At 21.4% G+C, this 17,880-nt stretch overlaps 2 protein-coding genes across 2 annotated transcripts; both read left to right on the top strand.

Moving 5' to 3' along the window:
• Nucleotides 1–11,603: 11,603 nt before the first annotated feature.
• F4817DRAFT_341564 (putative short-chain dehydrogenase/reductase family protein) lies at nt 11,604–13,136 on the top strand. The gene is made up of 2 exons (XM_049303776.1): nt 11,604–12,798; nt 12,862–13,136. Exons 1-2 carry the CDS (start codon nt 11,897–11,899, stop codon nt 12,983–12,985), a joined length of 1,026 nt encoding a protein of 341 aa, XP_049157739.1. The 5' UTR covers nt 11,604–11,896; the 3' UTR covers nt 12,986–13,136.
• A 3,071-nt stretch (nt 13,137–16,207) lies between these two features.
• F4817DRAFT_154767 (uncharacterized protein) lies at nt 16,208–17,236 on the top strand. The gene has a single exon (XM_049298021.1). The coding sequence runs from the start codon at nt 16,322–16,324 to the stop codon at nt 17,036–17,038; it is 717 nt and encodes a 238-aa protein (XP_049157738.1). The 5' UTR covers nt 16,208–16,321; the 3' UTR covers nt 17,039–17,236.
• The last annotated feature ends 644 nt before the right edge of the window (nt 17,237–17,880 follow it).

Here is a 17,880-nt window from a genome sequence, read left to right as displayed (position 1 = left end):
ACCTTTAAAATTTTAATCAAAATGTATAAAACTATATTTTTCCTTGTTCCCTTTTCCTTTCTAAAATAATAAAAAAATTAAAACATACCTTCACCAATAATATTATTTACTTCGGTTTAAAAAGTATTAACACAATTAAAATAGTAAAAAATAATATCAAATATTATAACTTATTTTTTATTTAAACCTTCCCTTTTTGTTAAAATTACATTTACATTAATTTAAATTTACTTAAAATAATATTTAATAATTATATAAATTAATTAATTAACCACTTTTATAAAGATTTTAAAAATTAAGTTATTATTTATACTAATAATTATATTTTTTTAAATTTTAATACCTTATATATCTTTTTAAGCTATAATATTTTATATATTTTCTTAAATTATAATACCTTATATATTTTTTTAAATTACAATATCTTATATATCTTCCTAGGTTATAATACCCTATACATCTTCTTAAGTTTTAATATCTTTTATAATTAAATTACTTATAAATAATAACATAAAATTATTATTTACCTTTAATATTTAACGTAATTAATTATTATTAAAGATGTTTAATTTAATTTTTTAAATATAAATATTGTTACTAACAACTTTAACAATATAATTTCTGATAGTTAAAGAATTTAATGTTAAAAAAGTTACATTATTTATTAATTTTTTATAACAATTTAATTTTAATATAATAAATAAATTATTAATCTTAATAACGTTATTAACTTTAAAACTTTATATTAAATATAAAATATTTAATTTAAAAATAAACATATTTATTATAAATATATATTTAATATATAAATTAATAATATTAACAAATATATTTAATTCTTTAATTTACCAATATTTTTTTACTTTTTCGCTTTTATTATCTTTTCTTTTATTAAGCTTAATATTAATATTATATATAAAGGTTTCTTTATTTTATTTTATATCCATTTATATATTCCAAACTTCTTTATTTTACATAACATTTTTTTTATTCTTTTTTAATAAAGTAAAATTATTATTATAAAATTAAATTTAAGGCAAAAAACTACTAATAAAATTTTCCTAAATATTTATAATAGTTTTAAATTTAATTATTAAGAAATTTTGCTAAAATATAAATAATATTAAGTAAATAATAGTTAATTAATAATAAAAATTTTTATTTTAAAAATTAAAAAAATATTGTTTAATTAATAACAAAATATATATATCATTCCGTTTAAAGATATATTAATAAAAATGCTATTTATTTAAAAGATTTTTAAATTTTACATAACAATTAAACCATTTTTTAAGTTGTATTATTATGTTAATAATAAAAACGTAATTATATAAATATATATTTTTAAATATAAGCTTATAATGAAAGTAAATATTATATATATTAAATTTAACACTTTTTAATAAATAAAATATATTTCCTTTATTTACCAACTTTATATTACCGTTTAATACATTAATAATAAATTATCTTAAATACAATCATTATTAACATATAACAAAATATATAATATTATAATAAAGCTAATACCACTTTAAAACTAAATAATAATATATATTATAGCTTAAAATATAATTACAAACCTTAAAAAAAAACAATTTACATTTAAAAAAAATGCGATTTAATATTTTAAATATAAAACTTTTTACTTAATTAACTTAATTAATATTTTAAATAAAATTAAATTATTTTTTTAATTTTTAATAATAAACTATAAATATAATTAATCTTTAATAAAAAAAGTTTTAAAATTTTATAATATAATTAGTAATATAATATAATAACGTTAATATTTAAGTTATAATTAATACTTAAATAAAATTATAGTTATAATAACATATTATTATAATAACTTTATTTTATTTTATATAATTATTAACGTAACGTTTAATACAAATAACGCTTTTTTTATTTATATATATAATAAAAATCTTTTTTCAAAAAAAACCGAAATAATATATTGCATTTTTCTACCTAAATCTTTTATCCCTATTATTTTAAGAATATTTATGGTAAATAGTAGTATATTTATAAATTTGCATAGTGTAGGTAATAAAATGGCCTTTATTTTAAAACTTTAATTTTAGGATATTTAAATTATTTTATAAAATTTTAAGTATTTTAATAACCTTTAATTTTTAAAATCTTTCCTTAATAATATTATTATTAAAATTTTTTTAAAAATATTTATTGATGTATTGTATAAATTTATTTATATTTTCTTAAATATTAGCTTTAATTAACCGGCTTAAAAATTTATCCAAACTAATATTTTTATAATATTAAAAAAAACTATATAAATAAAAGATGTTATAGCCGTTTATTTTTATAAATCCAAAATAATTATTTATTAAGTTAAAAACCTTATTCTTTATAATTATTTAAATAAATTTATTAAAAAAAGCTTATATATAAATATAAAACCATTTTATAGCCATAATAAGATTTTAGTTAATTTACTTTTATTAAACATAAAACTTATTAAAAATATAATTATTTAAACGCTGTTAAAAATCTAACAAAAACCTATAATTTCAAAACTTATAACTTATTTAAATATAAATAAAAAAAAATATGTTATTAAGGTTAATTATAAATTAAATAAAAAAAGGCCCATATTTAATAATAAGGTTTTTAATTTTTTTATAAATTTAAATTTTTTTTTTATTAAAAAATAATTATTGTTTATTAAATATTAAAATTTCCTTTAATAATTTTTTTATATTGGAATTTTTAACTTTTTTATATATATAAAATTAATTATTAGTTTTTTATAGTTATTTTTTAATTATAAATTTGTAAATTCCTTAAATTTAATTAAAAAACGATTTTTTTATTTATATTATGTTAATGTAAAAACTATTATTTTTAAAAATACGATTAAATATAAAGAAAAAGAATACGGGATAAATAACAGTTAAAACGTTATATTATTACAATTTAATTGCAGTTTATTTATGGTAAATAATTAGTTAAAAATAGGATAAAATAATAATAAAAGTAATATGGAGAATCGTACGTTTATAGCCTAAAATTAAATTTTTTGTTAGTTTTAAGGTTTATTATTTTCTTAGCATTTTTGGCGGATGGATTGCTTAAACCGTATAAAAAGATTTAAATAAACGTTATTGTAAAATAATTTAAATTTTAAAGGTTTAAAAATTATAAACTTAATAATATTTGGAAGTATAATTAACTATTGTAAATTTTTTCCATAATATTTTTATAATAGATTTTATTATTTTTAAATTTAACTTTAATAAATTTTTAAATAAAGTGTATTTTTTTTATATTATTTATTTAATTATTTATTATAAAGAAAAATCTTAAAAATGTTATAATTAAAAGAATAAAATCCTTATTTCCCCGTTTAAGTAAAATAGTAAAATTGTTAAAAATTTTATACCTATTATTTTTTTTCCTGTTATTAAAAGGTAAAATGTTTTCTATTTCTTAAAAAGCTTTTATTTAAACTTTATTTTTATTGTAATTTTTAACTTTAGCTTAATTAAAGCTATTAACACTTTCGGGTTTTATAACATACGAAAATTTATTTAAATCTTTAAAAACTAGGTTTTTGTTTTTTATTGTAAAAATATAATTTATTTTATCGGTTAATTCCACGTTTACGTTTAATATATAAATAATATTTGAAAAAATATTAAAAAGTAAAATCTTTTTTTTATTTTCTTATATATCTTAAAAATTATTGTTCAAAAATATGTTATAGTAAAAATAATTATTATTTTTTAGTTATAGTAGTGTTTTTATTATTATAAATTTGTAAAGATTAAAATAAAGGATTAAATTTTTTTTTTTTAATTTTTAAAAACTGTACCAAATAATGTATATATTTTTGAGGATATTTAAGACGTTTTATGGTAATAATTTGGTAATATAAAGCGTATTGTTTGCAAAAATAATAATGTATTTAGTAATTTTTTAATAAGTAATATTGGTTAATTTATTATAAAAAAAATCTAATATAAATTTTATAATTATATTAAACATATAATTAAAAATTATAAACTTTTTTTTAAAAAGCTGTAACTTTTTAATGTATTTAAGGAAAAAATAAACGCATGGTATATATATTATAATAAATTAATAAATTAACGGTAAGTGTTTTTTTATAATAACGTTATAATATTTATTATATATTTAAATTAATTTTAAATTTTAAAGGAAATAATTGGAATAATTATAATAATATAATTTTTTATTAAAATTGGTAAAATTATAATTATAATCTTTTTTAAAAAGCTTATATATGGCTTTAATAAAATAAGGGAAAAAGTTGTTTAATAATATATTATTTATTTTATTTTTAAGATATTAAATAAAATATAAACGATATTAATTTAAAGATAATTTGTTAAAATTTTATATTTTATTTTAAAAATTTAATATATATATTGTTTTATAATAGTTATTAATAAATTAAAAAAAAGAACGTGTTTCTAATTTATTTTTTTTACGTTTAAAATTGAGGTTTATATTATTTATAATATATTAAAAGGTAATATTAAATATTTTAATGTTTAAAGGGTTGGGATTTTAAATATAACGTAACGTTTATACTATAAGTATTTTATTAAGTTATATATTGTTAACCTTAATATTTTTAACATTATATATTAAAAGGTATGGTATAAGATTATTTGGTATAAACCAAATTTGCCATTTATAAGTGTTAAAGATAATATTATAAATTGGATAAGGTTTGGTATAAACGTTGTTAATTTATATATTAAAAATATTTTGGATAAGAAGATAAAATAAGGTATTATTTAATAGTAGTTATAGATTAATATTGGCTTGTAAATATGGGGTATTGTAAAGGATAAAAAGTTAAATGGTATTTAATAAAGGTTATATTTAAAAGGTATTGGTTTTGTTTAATTAAGTATTATTAACAAAATAAAAAATAAAAGGCAGGAATATATTACTTAATATTTCTTTTAATAAAAGTAAACGTTTATTATTAATTTATATAAGTTATGTTATTAAAAGCGTATTAATAAAAGTATAAAGTTAAATAAAATGGGGTGGTTATAATTGTATAATATAATTGCTTTTTGGCCAAAAATTGTAGATAATATATAAAGTAAAGTAAAATGGGAGTTTAAGATTAATATAAAAATAAATAAAATTTTACTATATTAAAAAATTATAAAATATGTTTTGTTAAATATTTTAAGTGGTATAAAGGAAAGATTGTAAAAAAATATAATTTTATTATATTAAATAAGTATAAAATACGTTTTATTAAATATTTTAAATGGTATAAAGGGAAAGTTATAAAAAAATATAATTTTATTATGCTAGGGATATATAAAGCCTTAAAGGTTGGGTATTTTAAATATTATAAGTATAAGGTTATAAAATATAAGTAAAATAAAAAGGAAATTAAAGAGTTATGTAAGGTAAAGTAAGACTTTATCAAGGCAAAATAAAACCATATTATAGTAAAATAAGATTATATTATAATAAAATAAAACCTTATTATATTAAAGATATATTTTAAAAGTTAAATTGCGGAAAAATATTGTATTGCAATTATTTTACCTTTTCCAAATTTTTTATTAAAGATATATATTTATTAAATATCATTTTACCATTATTTTTAATATAATTAAAACAGTATTTTTAAAGATTATTTAACGGTAATTAAATTTGATATATAAAAATATTTTTGTAATTTTTAAGTTTAGTAATAAAAATAAAACAAATAATATATACATTATATTTATTAATATATTATTTATACCGTGTTGGTTAAATAAAGGTATTATTGTTTAATTTAACATTTTTGTTTATATTGTTAAAATTAAACGGTTAAAATAACTAAAAACCTATATTAAAATAATTATTAAAAGTTATATTTAATTTATTAAAAACAAAAAAATATCCAAAATTAATTTCTATTATATAATAAAATATTAAAAAATTTTATAATATAAAAAATTAATTTATTAATATTTTATATAATAAAAAATAATTTATTTTATTAATTATTATATTTATAATAATTATATTTATAATAATTATATCTATAATAACAATTAAATAAAATAATATATGTAATAAATATTATTATAAAAAAAAAATTAATAAATAAAAAAATTATTAAATTATATTATTATATATATAAATTAAAAATTCTTTTATTTTTAATATTATTTTTAATAAAAATTTTATATAAATAATTTAAATAATATTTTATTAAATAACATATTCCTATATATTTTATTATATAATATATTTTTATATATTTTATTATTTAATATATTAATATGTAAAAGGAATTATTATATTATTTTCGTTTATTTTTTAAAAAAAAGGATTAATTATCTATTATTTTACAAATTTAAAATTAAAAATTATTTATATAATAACGGTTAAATTTATATTAATATATAAATATTTATAATAATATATTATTAAATTTGGAAGATTTTAATTTATTTTTAAAGTAAAAACTTTTCTATATTATATTATTATATTAAAAAATATAAAATTTAATATCTTTAATTATATTAAAAAAATAAAAATAATAATAATTATATATATTTATACAATTATTAACAGGTTTAATTTTATAAAAAATAATAATATTTTAATCTATAAAATTTTAAACCCATAAAATTACCAAATTTTAATAAAAAATAATTTAAATATTAATAGCAATTAATAAACGTTAATAATAATATTATTAAACAATATCTAAATATAAATATTAAATTATATTTTAAAAATTATATATATATAAAAAATTAATTTAAAATAAAAAGTTAAATAATTTAATAATAATTAACTTTAAAATTTAAATTTTATAAGTAAAATAGATTAGTTATTTCTTTTTAAGTAAAATGCGTAATATTTTTAACCCAATTATTTTAATTATAATTAATAATATAATAAAAAAGTTTAAAAAGTATAAAATTTTTATTAAATTTTAATTTTATTTTAATTTATTAATTAAAATTAAAGGGTAAGGATTTTTATATATATAAGCGTATAGTTTTTATGTCTTTTTTTTATTTAATAAAATAGTTTATAAAAGATATAAATAAGTTTTAAAAGATGGTAAGTTTAATTTACGTAATAATAAATATATTTATTATATTAGTTAAATTATTAAAAAGTTAAAAAGCTTTTTGATTATAAAAGTAAATTATAAATCGGATATGTTATTAAATAAATGTCTGGTATATATTATAATTATTAAAAAAAGATTTTACTTAATAATTATATTAAAAACGTTTATTTTAAAAATAAAGGCCTTTTTTTTTACAATTAAACAAATAGATTTTTTTATAATGAAAATTAATATAATTAATTAAAAAACAAATGTTTACGCCGATAAACATGCCGGAATTAAATGTAAAAACCACGTTTAAAGCCGGGAATCCTTTAAATTAAACGGAGTTATTTAAATTAATTATTTTGGCATTTTTGCTAATATTTACGTATAAATTGCTATTAATATTTAACTTTAATGATAGATTTAACGATAATATTAAAACTGATATAAAAAATAATATATATATTAATTTATTTTTGTTTAAACAATAATATATAAAATAAATTTTTAACGCGAAAATAGTTATTTTTAAAAGAAATAAAAATAGAAAAAAAGGCGTTAAAAAAGTAAAAAAAGATTTTTATTTATAATATTAAACTTAATTTATTATAAATTTAATTTTATTCAATATTTATAATATAATCTACTTTAACCCAATTAAAATTAATACTTTATTTTAATTAATTATTATATATTTGGTATATTATTATTCCGATATATTAACTTAAACGTATAACCTTATTTTAATACCAAATTATCTTTTATTTCTTTTATAGCCTTTTTTTTTACCATAATAACTTATAATATATTAAATTTATAATAAATATATACCTTAAACTACCACATATAACCTCTTTCTTTAACTTTATTAATTTTTAATATACCTTTATTATTAAATATCTTAATTACAGAAATAAAAATAACCCATTATTATAATTTATTCATTTTAATAAAAACTTTAATTACAATTTAATTATTTATACTTATTATATTATAATTAGTAATATTTAGCCTTTTGAAATAAAAAACCAAAAAAAAATTAATAAATAATTTAACAATAGGAAACTTAACTATATTTATTTATTACATTTAAAAAAACCTAATAAATAAAAAACTATTACCCGCTTTAATAATAATATTTTTACCAACTTAACTTATTACCTCCATAATAATATAAACAATAATAAAATAATATATTTTTATTTTTATTTTTATAATTAATTAATTATAATATACTACCCATTTATACTAACCTTTAATTATTAAATATTTCTTTATAATAATTTACTTTCTTTTTAACAAAAAATAACCATATTTTAACTAGCTTACACCGTAAAACTAAATAATAATAACCAATAAACAATATTAACTTACAATTAAATTTATTAAATTATTAACTTTTATATTATTTTAAAATATATTTATATAATCTTTAATTTTACAAATCAATAATATTAAATAAATATAATAAAGTTATATATTAATTTTATAAGAATTAATAATATAAAAAATTTAATAACATTTTATAAAAATATTTATTATTTATAAAATAAAAATATAAAAATTATTTTATTTTTTAAAAAATACAAAAATAAATATTATTTAATTAACCATATATTTAAACCAACCCATATTACTTTTAAAGAAATAAAAAAACATTACCATAATTTTAAATGCTAAAATTTATATAAAATTTATTAAAAATATTTATTTATTTATTTTACTTAATTTATCTTTTATATAAATATTATTATAATTTATAAAGCCAAAAAAGGTTTATATAAACTTTTATTTTTTATAAAAAATATAATATATTTTTAAATTTAAATTAAAGATACGTTTTTAAATTAAATTCTTTTACCTTTACTTTTTTATATTAATTTACCAAACTTAAACCCACTTTTAAAAAAATAATTTTTATTTTAAAATAATAAAAATTGTTATTATTATTTTATTAATAATTAAATTATAAATTTTAACCTATATAACAATATATACAATAAAAACAATAAAAATAATAAAGATAATAATATAACTAATAATAATATTTGTTAGTATTATTTTATTAATAATTAAATTATAGATTTTAACCTATATAATAACACACACAATAAAAACAACAAAAACAATAAAAATAACAAAAACAATAAAATAATTAATAATAATATTTATTGGTATTATTTCCTTAATAATTAAATCATAAATCTTAACTTATACAACCATATATATAATAAAAATAATAATAAATATATCAGTTAAAAACGTTAATAATTTAATAGTTTTAATAACAAATTTACCTTTTTTTTTTACAATCTTTTATTATTGTTAATAGTAGCGGTTAAAATAATAATATTATAATAAATCCGCATATTATAAAATTTAAAAAAGTTAACTTTAAATATAATAATAACATTATTAATAACGTAACTTCATTTAAATACCAGGTTATATTATATAATACAAAAAACATATAACTTTAATATATTTAATATAACGTAATAATTTTTTTAATTTTATTAATTTTTATACTTAATAAATTTATTGTAATATATTTAAAAGGGATTTTAATATAATAAAGTTATACTTAAAGTTATATAATAAATACACAAATTATTATTTAATTTATTAATATTACTTAAAAAACTTACACAAATTTTTAATTACATTATTTTTACTATATTAAAAAATTACGTTAATTATTTTTTATAATAAATTAATACCGGGAAAAAATTACTATTTTTTCATAATAATTATTTATTATTTAATAATAATATTATTAATTTATATATTTTAATATTACCTACCCGATTATTATATAAATCTTTACTTTCTTCTTATTTTTTTTAATTTTTCCAAATTATTTTTTATTAATATCTTTTATTATCATCTTTTATTATTATTATATTTAATCTTATTACTATAATAATAACCTTGTTTAAATAGCAATTAATAATATTCAATTATTATTTAAATAAAAAACTATATATTTAAAAAATCCAAATTTTAACCAAAAGATTAAACTGTATAAAATAATAAAGTAAATTTTAAAAAAAATTCCTTAAAATACATTACTTTATAACTTTTTTTATAATATCCATAAATTTTAAAGGTTAAAACTAGTAAAATTTTAATATACCGTTTACTTATAAAATAATTATTTTATTTTAATAAAAAACGGTTTTATTAAAAAACAACTTCGTAATAACAACAATTAATTATATTTAATTATTATTAACTTTTATATAATTTAAACGTTTAATCATTTTTATACGCGTAAATAATTACTTTTTTTTAACTTTTTTAACTTTTATTATTACAATTAACTTTATTTTTAACATATACCAAAATATATTAATAAAAAAATAATAAAATAAAACTTAAAATTAATAAAACAAAACCTATTAAATATATCTTTACACTATATAATATATTATTTTTAATTATTAATATTTATTTATTTATTATTATTATAAATTAACTATTTACTTTATTTAAATATACGTTACTTCATTTTTATAAATAATATTAAAGCGGTTATTTTTATAAAATAATTCGCAAAATTAAAAAATTTAACAAACTTAATCAAATATAACATATATAAAATTAAAAATAATGTTTTAATAATTAAATTTTTATTACTTTTTATAATTATAATATTATAATATTATAATTATAATATTATAAAATTATAATTTTAAATGGTAACGTAATATATTGGCCCGTTTTTTAATTTAAACGTAAGTATATACCTAAATATTTAATTATAACGGGTAAAATTCGGAAAAGCTTAAGCCTTGTTAAAAGTCAGGCTTTTGTGGTTCCCCTTACGGGGGGGCCCTCGGTTTATCTGTATTTTAATGCTATTATTGGGAGCTTATCAAACCATCCACTCATAAGAAAAGTGGAGATTATGTTGGCCTAGACACATATACTTTTACCGCTGATTTGGAAGATCTTTATCTGAATGGTTTAAAAAGGGCCCGGCTCTGTGGTCTTATTTAAGGTTCTTACATTCCATGTGTTTGCGGTACGGATCTGGGAGTAAGAGTCGAGTAACTTAGATGTACCTATCACCACTTATTATGCATACGCGGGATCGTGCATTAGCGCAATTGACATTAGGATATCCTCCAATGACGTCGCTTACGGTTCTAAGCGGCCTATCGTAAAGCCTCCCAGCTTGCTTCGTGCCTTTTTAAGGAAGATTCATTAAAGGATTTTTGTTTTTATGTGCGCGGAGCGCGCGTGGTTTGACTAGGTACGAAGACGCGGCCTTCGGAGCCGTGTCCGTTTGAACCCATGGTCATCGGAGAAATGGCTTGAGGGCTAATTAAACCCCGAATTTTATACTATCCCGAATAGAGGCGACCATACGTTACAACGGTTGCGGGATATTAGGTACCTATTATCCAAATAAGTAAGATCGGAAACGAATTGCTGCGGCGGCCAGTGGTTGATTCGTTAGTCTGCGGACTTATCTTCCTATATCTAAATCACCCCTTATGTAATTGGATCTCCCTTTTCCCCCTCAGCCCAATGATTATCAATCTCGTCCGCTTGGTTGCATTATCGGATATGCATTGTAAGCTCTACCGTAATAGAAGCCTTAAATGATGCTAAGAGTCGGTTTTGGTCTATTCCAGACGATGACTAAGTCAAGTGAACTTATAGAATCTGCACATGAACAAGTAACATCAATCGTGGGGATGCTTGCTTTGATTTCTTTCCTCTTTCCTCTTTCTGAGTTTTTGTATTTGTTAAAATTGTCGTTCAAGCTTTAACTAGCTCCAACGTGAAGAGAAGTTAACTATGTCATCTGAACTCGAAAGCTATGCTGGGTTTGAGGCCACATTTATTGGCTTCCTCTATCGACAATTTACTAAACCAAAGCCCGTGCCGGCAGGCACTGATCTCACGGACCAAGTTGCCATCATTACGGGAAGCAATACAGGGCTCGGTTTTGAAGCATGTCGACAGTTTCTAAAGCTTGGATTATCTCGTCTAATCATGGCCGTGCGCTCACAAGCGAAAGGCGACGAGGCGGCTGACCAACTGCGAAGTGAATTTCCGACATCTAACATATCTGTTTGGACCCTCGAAATGGAATCGTACGACTCTATCCGTGCCTTCGCAGACCGGTGTGCAACCCTGCCACGCATCGACATAGTTCTCCTGAACGCCGCCCTGATGAAGATGGCTCATACGACGGTACCCGCCACTGGTCACGAGCTCACGATGCAGGTGAACTACCTCTCGACGGCGCTTCTAGCTATCCTACTCCTTCCCATACTTAAATCCAAAAAGGCTATCGGTGCCCAAAGACCTCCTGTTCTTAGTATTGTGGGGTCTGACCTGGCGTATCGGGTGGACATTGAAACCAAGGGCCCTATACTACAGCAGTTCGACAAGTCCGAGGGTTATGGTCAAATTCCCTGGTACTCCAGATCTAAATTAATACTCACGTTCTTCGTTGCTAAACTCGCCGAGTTTGTCGATGCCGATGACGTCCTCATAAACATGTCGAACCCCGGGACTATCAAGGGCACGGCATTTTTCCGCGAATTCCCCACACTTGCCGGGAAAGTGGTAGCTGTTATCCATTTTCTCTTCGCAAGGCGAGTAGAGGTCGGTGCTACTATGTATCTTGATGCGACTATCGTTCAAGATAAAGAAGGCCATGGAAGTTTTATTAGCGATTGGGCTATCAAACCGTACGTATTGCCATGTATCTCGTGATTTCATAGTTGATAAATGCGGTGCACTAATATTAGTAGATATCCCCTGATCTGGTATGGGGCGGAAGGCAAAGAGCTCAATGAAAGGCTATGGGAGGAGACAATGCAGGAGCTAAACTTCGTTGGCGCGTCGAAGATTATAGAGGACATGAAAGCACGATGACGAGCAATGACGATATTGAACAGAAAAAGGGTACCTAGTATACCATGTAGAAGTATCCGCACCTTATAATAAAGTATTATTGTGGTGAATCTCTATCTATCCGTAATACTTTAAGACTACCTAGGTATAATATATTGCTTTTTTTCCCTCATGTTTTAAAACATTTAGTATACCAACCAGTTGACCTTTTTAATGCTTTTTTCAATCGTAAATCTTACTTAATCAACTTTTATTACCTTAAATCACTTGGAGTATTTATTTTATAACAAAGTTTTTTTATAATTATTTGTTTTATATAAAGTAAATATTTAATATTTAAGCTATTTATTTTAATTTTATAAAAATAAAACCATTACCCCGTAAAATATATTAACGTAAATCATAAATTAATAATTTATATAAATTAAAAATTTATATTTTAAAACTTATTAAATTAAATTATTTATTTTTTAATTATAACATATTTAAATTAATTATAATTATATTAATTTTTATTATAAAAAGTTTTTAATTTAATTTAATAAATTTACGCATTATATTTTATATTATTATAAATTTTATAACGTTATTAACTTTATTATCGTTTTATTAAAACATTATTTTTAAAAATTATAACATTACTTTTAACGCCGTTACTTTTTTTTAAAACCGTAAAACCTTTTTTTTTTATTAAATAAAAAAAATTTTTTTTATAATTATTTATTTTTTACCTGTTAACGTTTAAAAAGTACGTAATTTATTTTTTAAAAATTTAAAGTTTTTTTTTTAATAAAATAATTTTATATAATAATTAATATATAATTTTATTTAATTTATTAATAACTTTTAAAATTTTAATTAAAAAATTAACTTAATAAATAAAATTTTTATTATTTATTAAAAAAAACTATAAAACAATTTTATTAATATTTTTTAATATTTTAAATATTTAAAATAAATTAAATAAATAAAGGTTTAAAAACAGAAAATAAAATATTTTAATAATATTAAATTTTAAAATAATTTTATTAACGTTTAATAAAATTAATCCAATAGTTTTAAAATTAGCGCGTATATTTTTTTTTATAAAAAAAGCTTTAAACGTTTATTAAAACGTTAAAAAAATTTTTTTTTTCGCAATATAAATAAAATCATAACGTATTAAACCTTTAATAATAAATTTATATATACGTTTTAAAATTAAAAAAACGTTTACATTTAAAGGTTAAAATTTATATAATAAATAAATAAATATATAAAAATATATAATATTATTATTATAATAATATTTATAAAATTTTATTAAAATATAATTTTTATAATTATTTAATATTAAAAAACGTTTAATATTTTTTATACGTTTTTTTATATAATAATTAAAATATATTAATTATTTTAAAACAATTTTATTTATAAATTAATTGTTTTTTAATAATTTAATAATTTAATTAAATAAAAATTTATTATTATAATATTATAAAATTAAATATATTTTATTTATAATAATAATAAAAAATAATATTATTTAATTTTTATTATTAATTAATTAAATTATTATAAACCATTTTTTATTATTAAACATTATTTAATAAAATTTATAATACTTTTTACAATTAATTATAACCATTTTTATAATAATTATTTTTATTATAAATTTAATTTTATTAAAATTATATATATTTTCGAATATAATATTTTTTTTTAATTATATTATTAATAAATTTAAACCACGCGTAATATATATTAAAATTTTTATAAAAAATCTTTTAATAATTAATATAATAATTTAAACGCGTTTTAAATTTAAATTAACATTTTATAAAATTTAAAATTTAATTTTTTTTAACGCGTTTTTTATTGCGTTTTTATAATAATAAATTAACTATTTTTTTAACGTAAAAAAGCTTAAAAAAAACGTTTAAAAATTTAATTTAATAATATATTAAATAATAATATTTTTTTTTTAATTTAATTAATTTTTATTATAGTTTTATTATATTAATATATTAATTTTAACCGTTAAATTTACTATATAACGTTTTAAATAAAATATTGTAAAATGTACTTTAATACATTTTAACACGTGACTGCTCGTCACGTGTCATTTAAACATTTAAATTCATTTTAAATGTTTGTAAAAAAAATAATAATCTTTTATTTTAATAGTTAATTTAATAAATCAATTTATTTAACAAATATTGTAAAAACGCGTAACGTTTTAAATATTAAAATTTTCATTTTATTTAATAACGTTAAAAATTAAAATTATTTTAATTTCTTTTATTAATTAAAATATTATAAATTAATTAAATAATTAATTATTAAAATTAAAAAGTAATATTTTTTATAATTATAAACCTTTAATTTATATAAACCGCTAACTTATGATTTACATTAACTTTTATTTAACTTTATAATCTTAGCCTTGAAAATGACGCAAAATAATAGCAAGGAGATAATGTGCGGAGGAAGATTACTTTCATTTATGATGCAGAAAGACGTAGAGATTTATGCTTAAAGACATCCAATCATGTTCAAGGCTTGATGACATGCAAAACCTCAACTAACCTACCAAGTTATTGAGGAGTAACACAAGAACAGTCCCTTTTATACTGTCACGAGGTGGAACGAAACAGTATGGAAACAACTTCGTTATTCCGCAAGGAACTCTAAACTACCTGTGAAGATCTCTCGTCTATACATACTGAACAATTCCTTTGTTCTAGATGTCTCATCTAGAATCCTGACACTCCCCTGCTCACCAACGCTAGTTAGACAGCAAGATGCCGACTTATGCATCAAGACGCTTGTTGGCACGCTTTTTGCACATGGTTATCAGACGTTAAACTGGAATGTGGTTAATAGCCTTCCTGAATCGGGCTCGAAGATACTCCACAGCCTCGCACCGTACCCATGGGACTATTCGGGGGGCTTACTTTGGAGTGAGCCTCGTGCCAGTTTAGAGATGAGAAACAGGAAACACTTGCGCCATGAGCTTCTCGGCACTCTAGCTCTCACGGGCAACGGAATCGACTTCACGTGGCGGAACTTGCTACGCTTGAGCGAAACACCTTGGCTTCGAGACCACAAGGTAGAAGACCAAATCGTCTTTCCTGCTACTGGATACATACCCAAGTAGTCAGTCAGTCAGCTACTAAGATGATTGGTAGCTGGTTTTCTTTAGTTAAAGTAATTTATTACTTAGGCGGGTTTATATAGCATGCTACTTCGAAACGGTTCTGGGACCAGGCACCGGAACAGATCGCCGAGCTGATCTCTGATCATGGAATTATCATTACACGAAAATCAGATGCTGCAGTATCAGAGTTGAAAACCGCCGGGTTCGACGTATTAGAGATGGAGGGCGAGTTTCTCGCGACGATGAGCCCAGAGAACATGAACAGACTGCGCGTCATAACTAACACGGCAACTGACTTGCTCTGTTTCACGAGCGCAAATATGCTAGGTAATGCATCAGATCCGAACCTGACCCTTTCTAGCGGCCTCTCGCGCGCGTTGATGCTAGAACTACCCACGTTGCGATACTCGGTCCTCGATATCGGGCCCCTACAACAGCTCAACTTTACCACGGCTTGCGAAAATGCATTAAAAGCCTTAGTAGCCAAGTATGACAAGGACGATTGCGAGTTCATCGAAAAAGACGGCCTCCTACATATTAGTAGATATGGCCCTGACTTCCGAGTGAATTCCCTTTTCCGACAACGACTAGGACACCAGAGCGAGAAGAAGGTGAAGACACTTACTAAGGTGAAGCCAGCGCGGCTATCCATTGACCGAGTCGGGATGATGGACACGCTATACTTCCAGCAGCTGTCAGAACCGGGACAAGGTGCGACACCGCCGGCGGATTACGTTGATATCGAAGTCAGGGCAGTGAGCCTCAAGGCTAAAGATGTATACGCTATGAGCGGTCGCGTCGATACGCGTGATAAGACAACTGCATTTGACTTTTCCGCCCCATCATCTTGGTACGGCGGTGCGCGCGCCGGCCGGATCGGTGCACAAGATGCTGGACGACGAAGAGTTTACCGTCGTGCCGACGTTGCTGCTTGACTAACGCTACATTTATTACAGGTCGCGCCGGCTACATATGCCAGTGTGTTCAGCGCCGAAAAGGTCTATCTTCTCGTCGGATGTCTGCGTGACTTGGGTCGTAGTCTCAGTCGATGGATGATAACACGAGGAGCCCGCCACTTTGTCTTTTTAGGCCGTTCCGGAGCCGATAAACCCAGTGCGAAACAGCTTGTGTCTCGGCTAGAAGAGGCCGGGGCCACCGTCGGAATAGTCCGTGGTGATGTCTCCAAGGCTGCCGATGTGACCGCCGCAGTTTCGACCTGCATGGCTACGGGGCGGCGCATCGGCGGTTTCATCCAGGCGGCCATGGGTCTCCACGAGGCCCTTTTCACACGCATGCCCAATGAAGCCTGGCATACAGGTATTGATCCCAAATGGCAAGGGACCTGAAACTTGCACAACGCGTTGCAAGTACACGTCGAAAAAGACGCGCAAAACGAGCCCGACTTTTTCTTGCTTACCTCATCGGTCTCGGGAACCGTAGGTACGGCAACATAGAGAAATTACTGCTCGGTGAACGGCTTCCTCGACGCCTTTGCCCGCTGGCGCCGGTCACGCGGCCAGGCTTGCGTCTCGGTGGGTTTAGGCATGGTCTCCGAGGTAGGCTATCTACACGAGAACCCCGAGATAGAGGCTCTGCTGCTACGGAAGGGGATCCAGCCGCTCAACGGGGAGGAGTTCCTCCAAATAATCGATTTAGCGCTGGCCAGTGAAGAAGCCTGCAGACCGAGGAATCGCATCTCCTCAAGGGCCTGGAACCGGCCGCTATTCGCGAGCTAAGCGCCCGTGGCTTTGATGTAACTAGCCACGGTGTGCTGGTC

The sequence above is a fragment of the Daldinia loculata genome, assembly GCF_022478755.1.
Source record: "Daldinia loculata strain CBS 113971 unplaced genomic scaffold F4817scaffold_34, whole genome shotgun sequence".
Taxonomy (NCBI): Eukaryota; Fungi; Ascomycota; class Sordariomycetes; order Xylariales; family Hypoxylaceae; genus Daldinia; species Daldinia loculata.
Note: the sequence above shows the minus strand (reverse complement) of the source record. Positions and strands in the feature narration are given on the sequence as shown.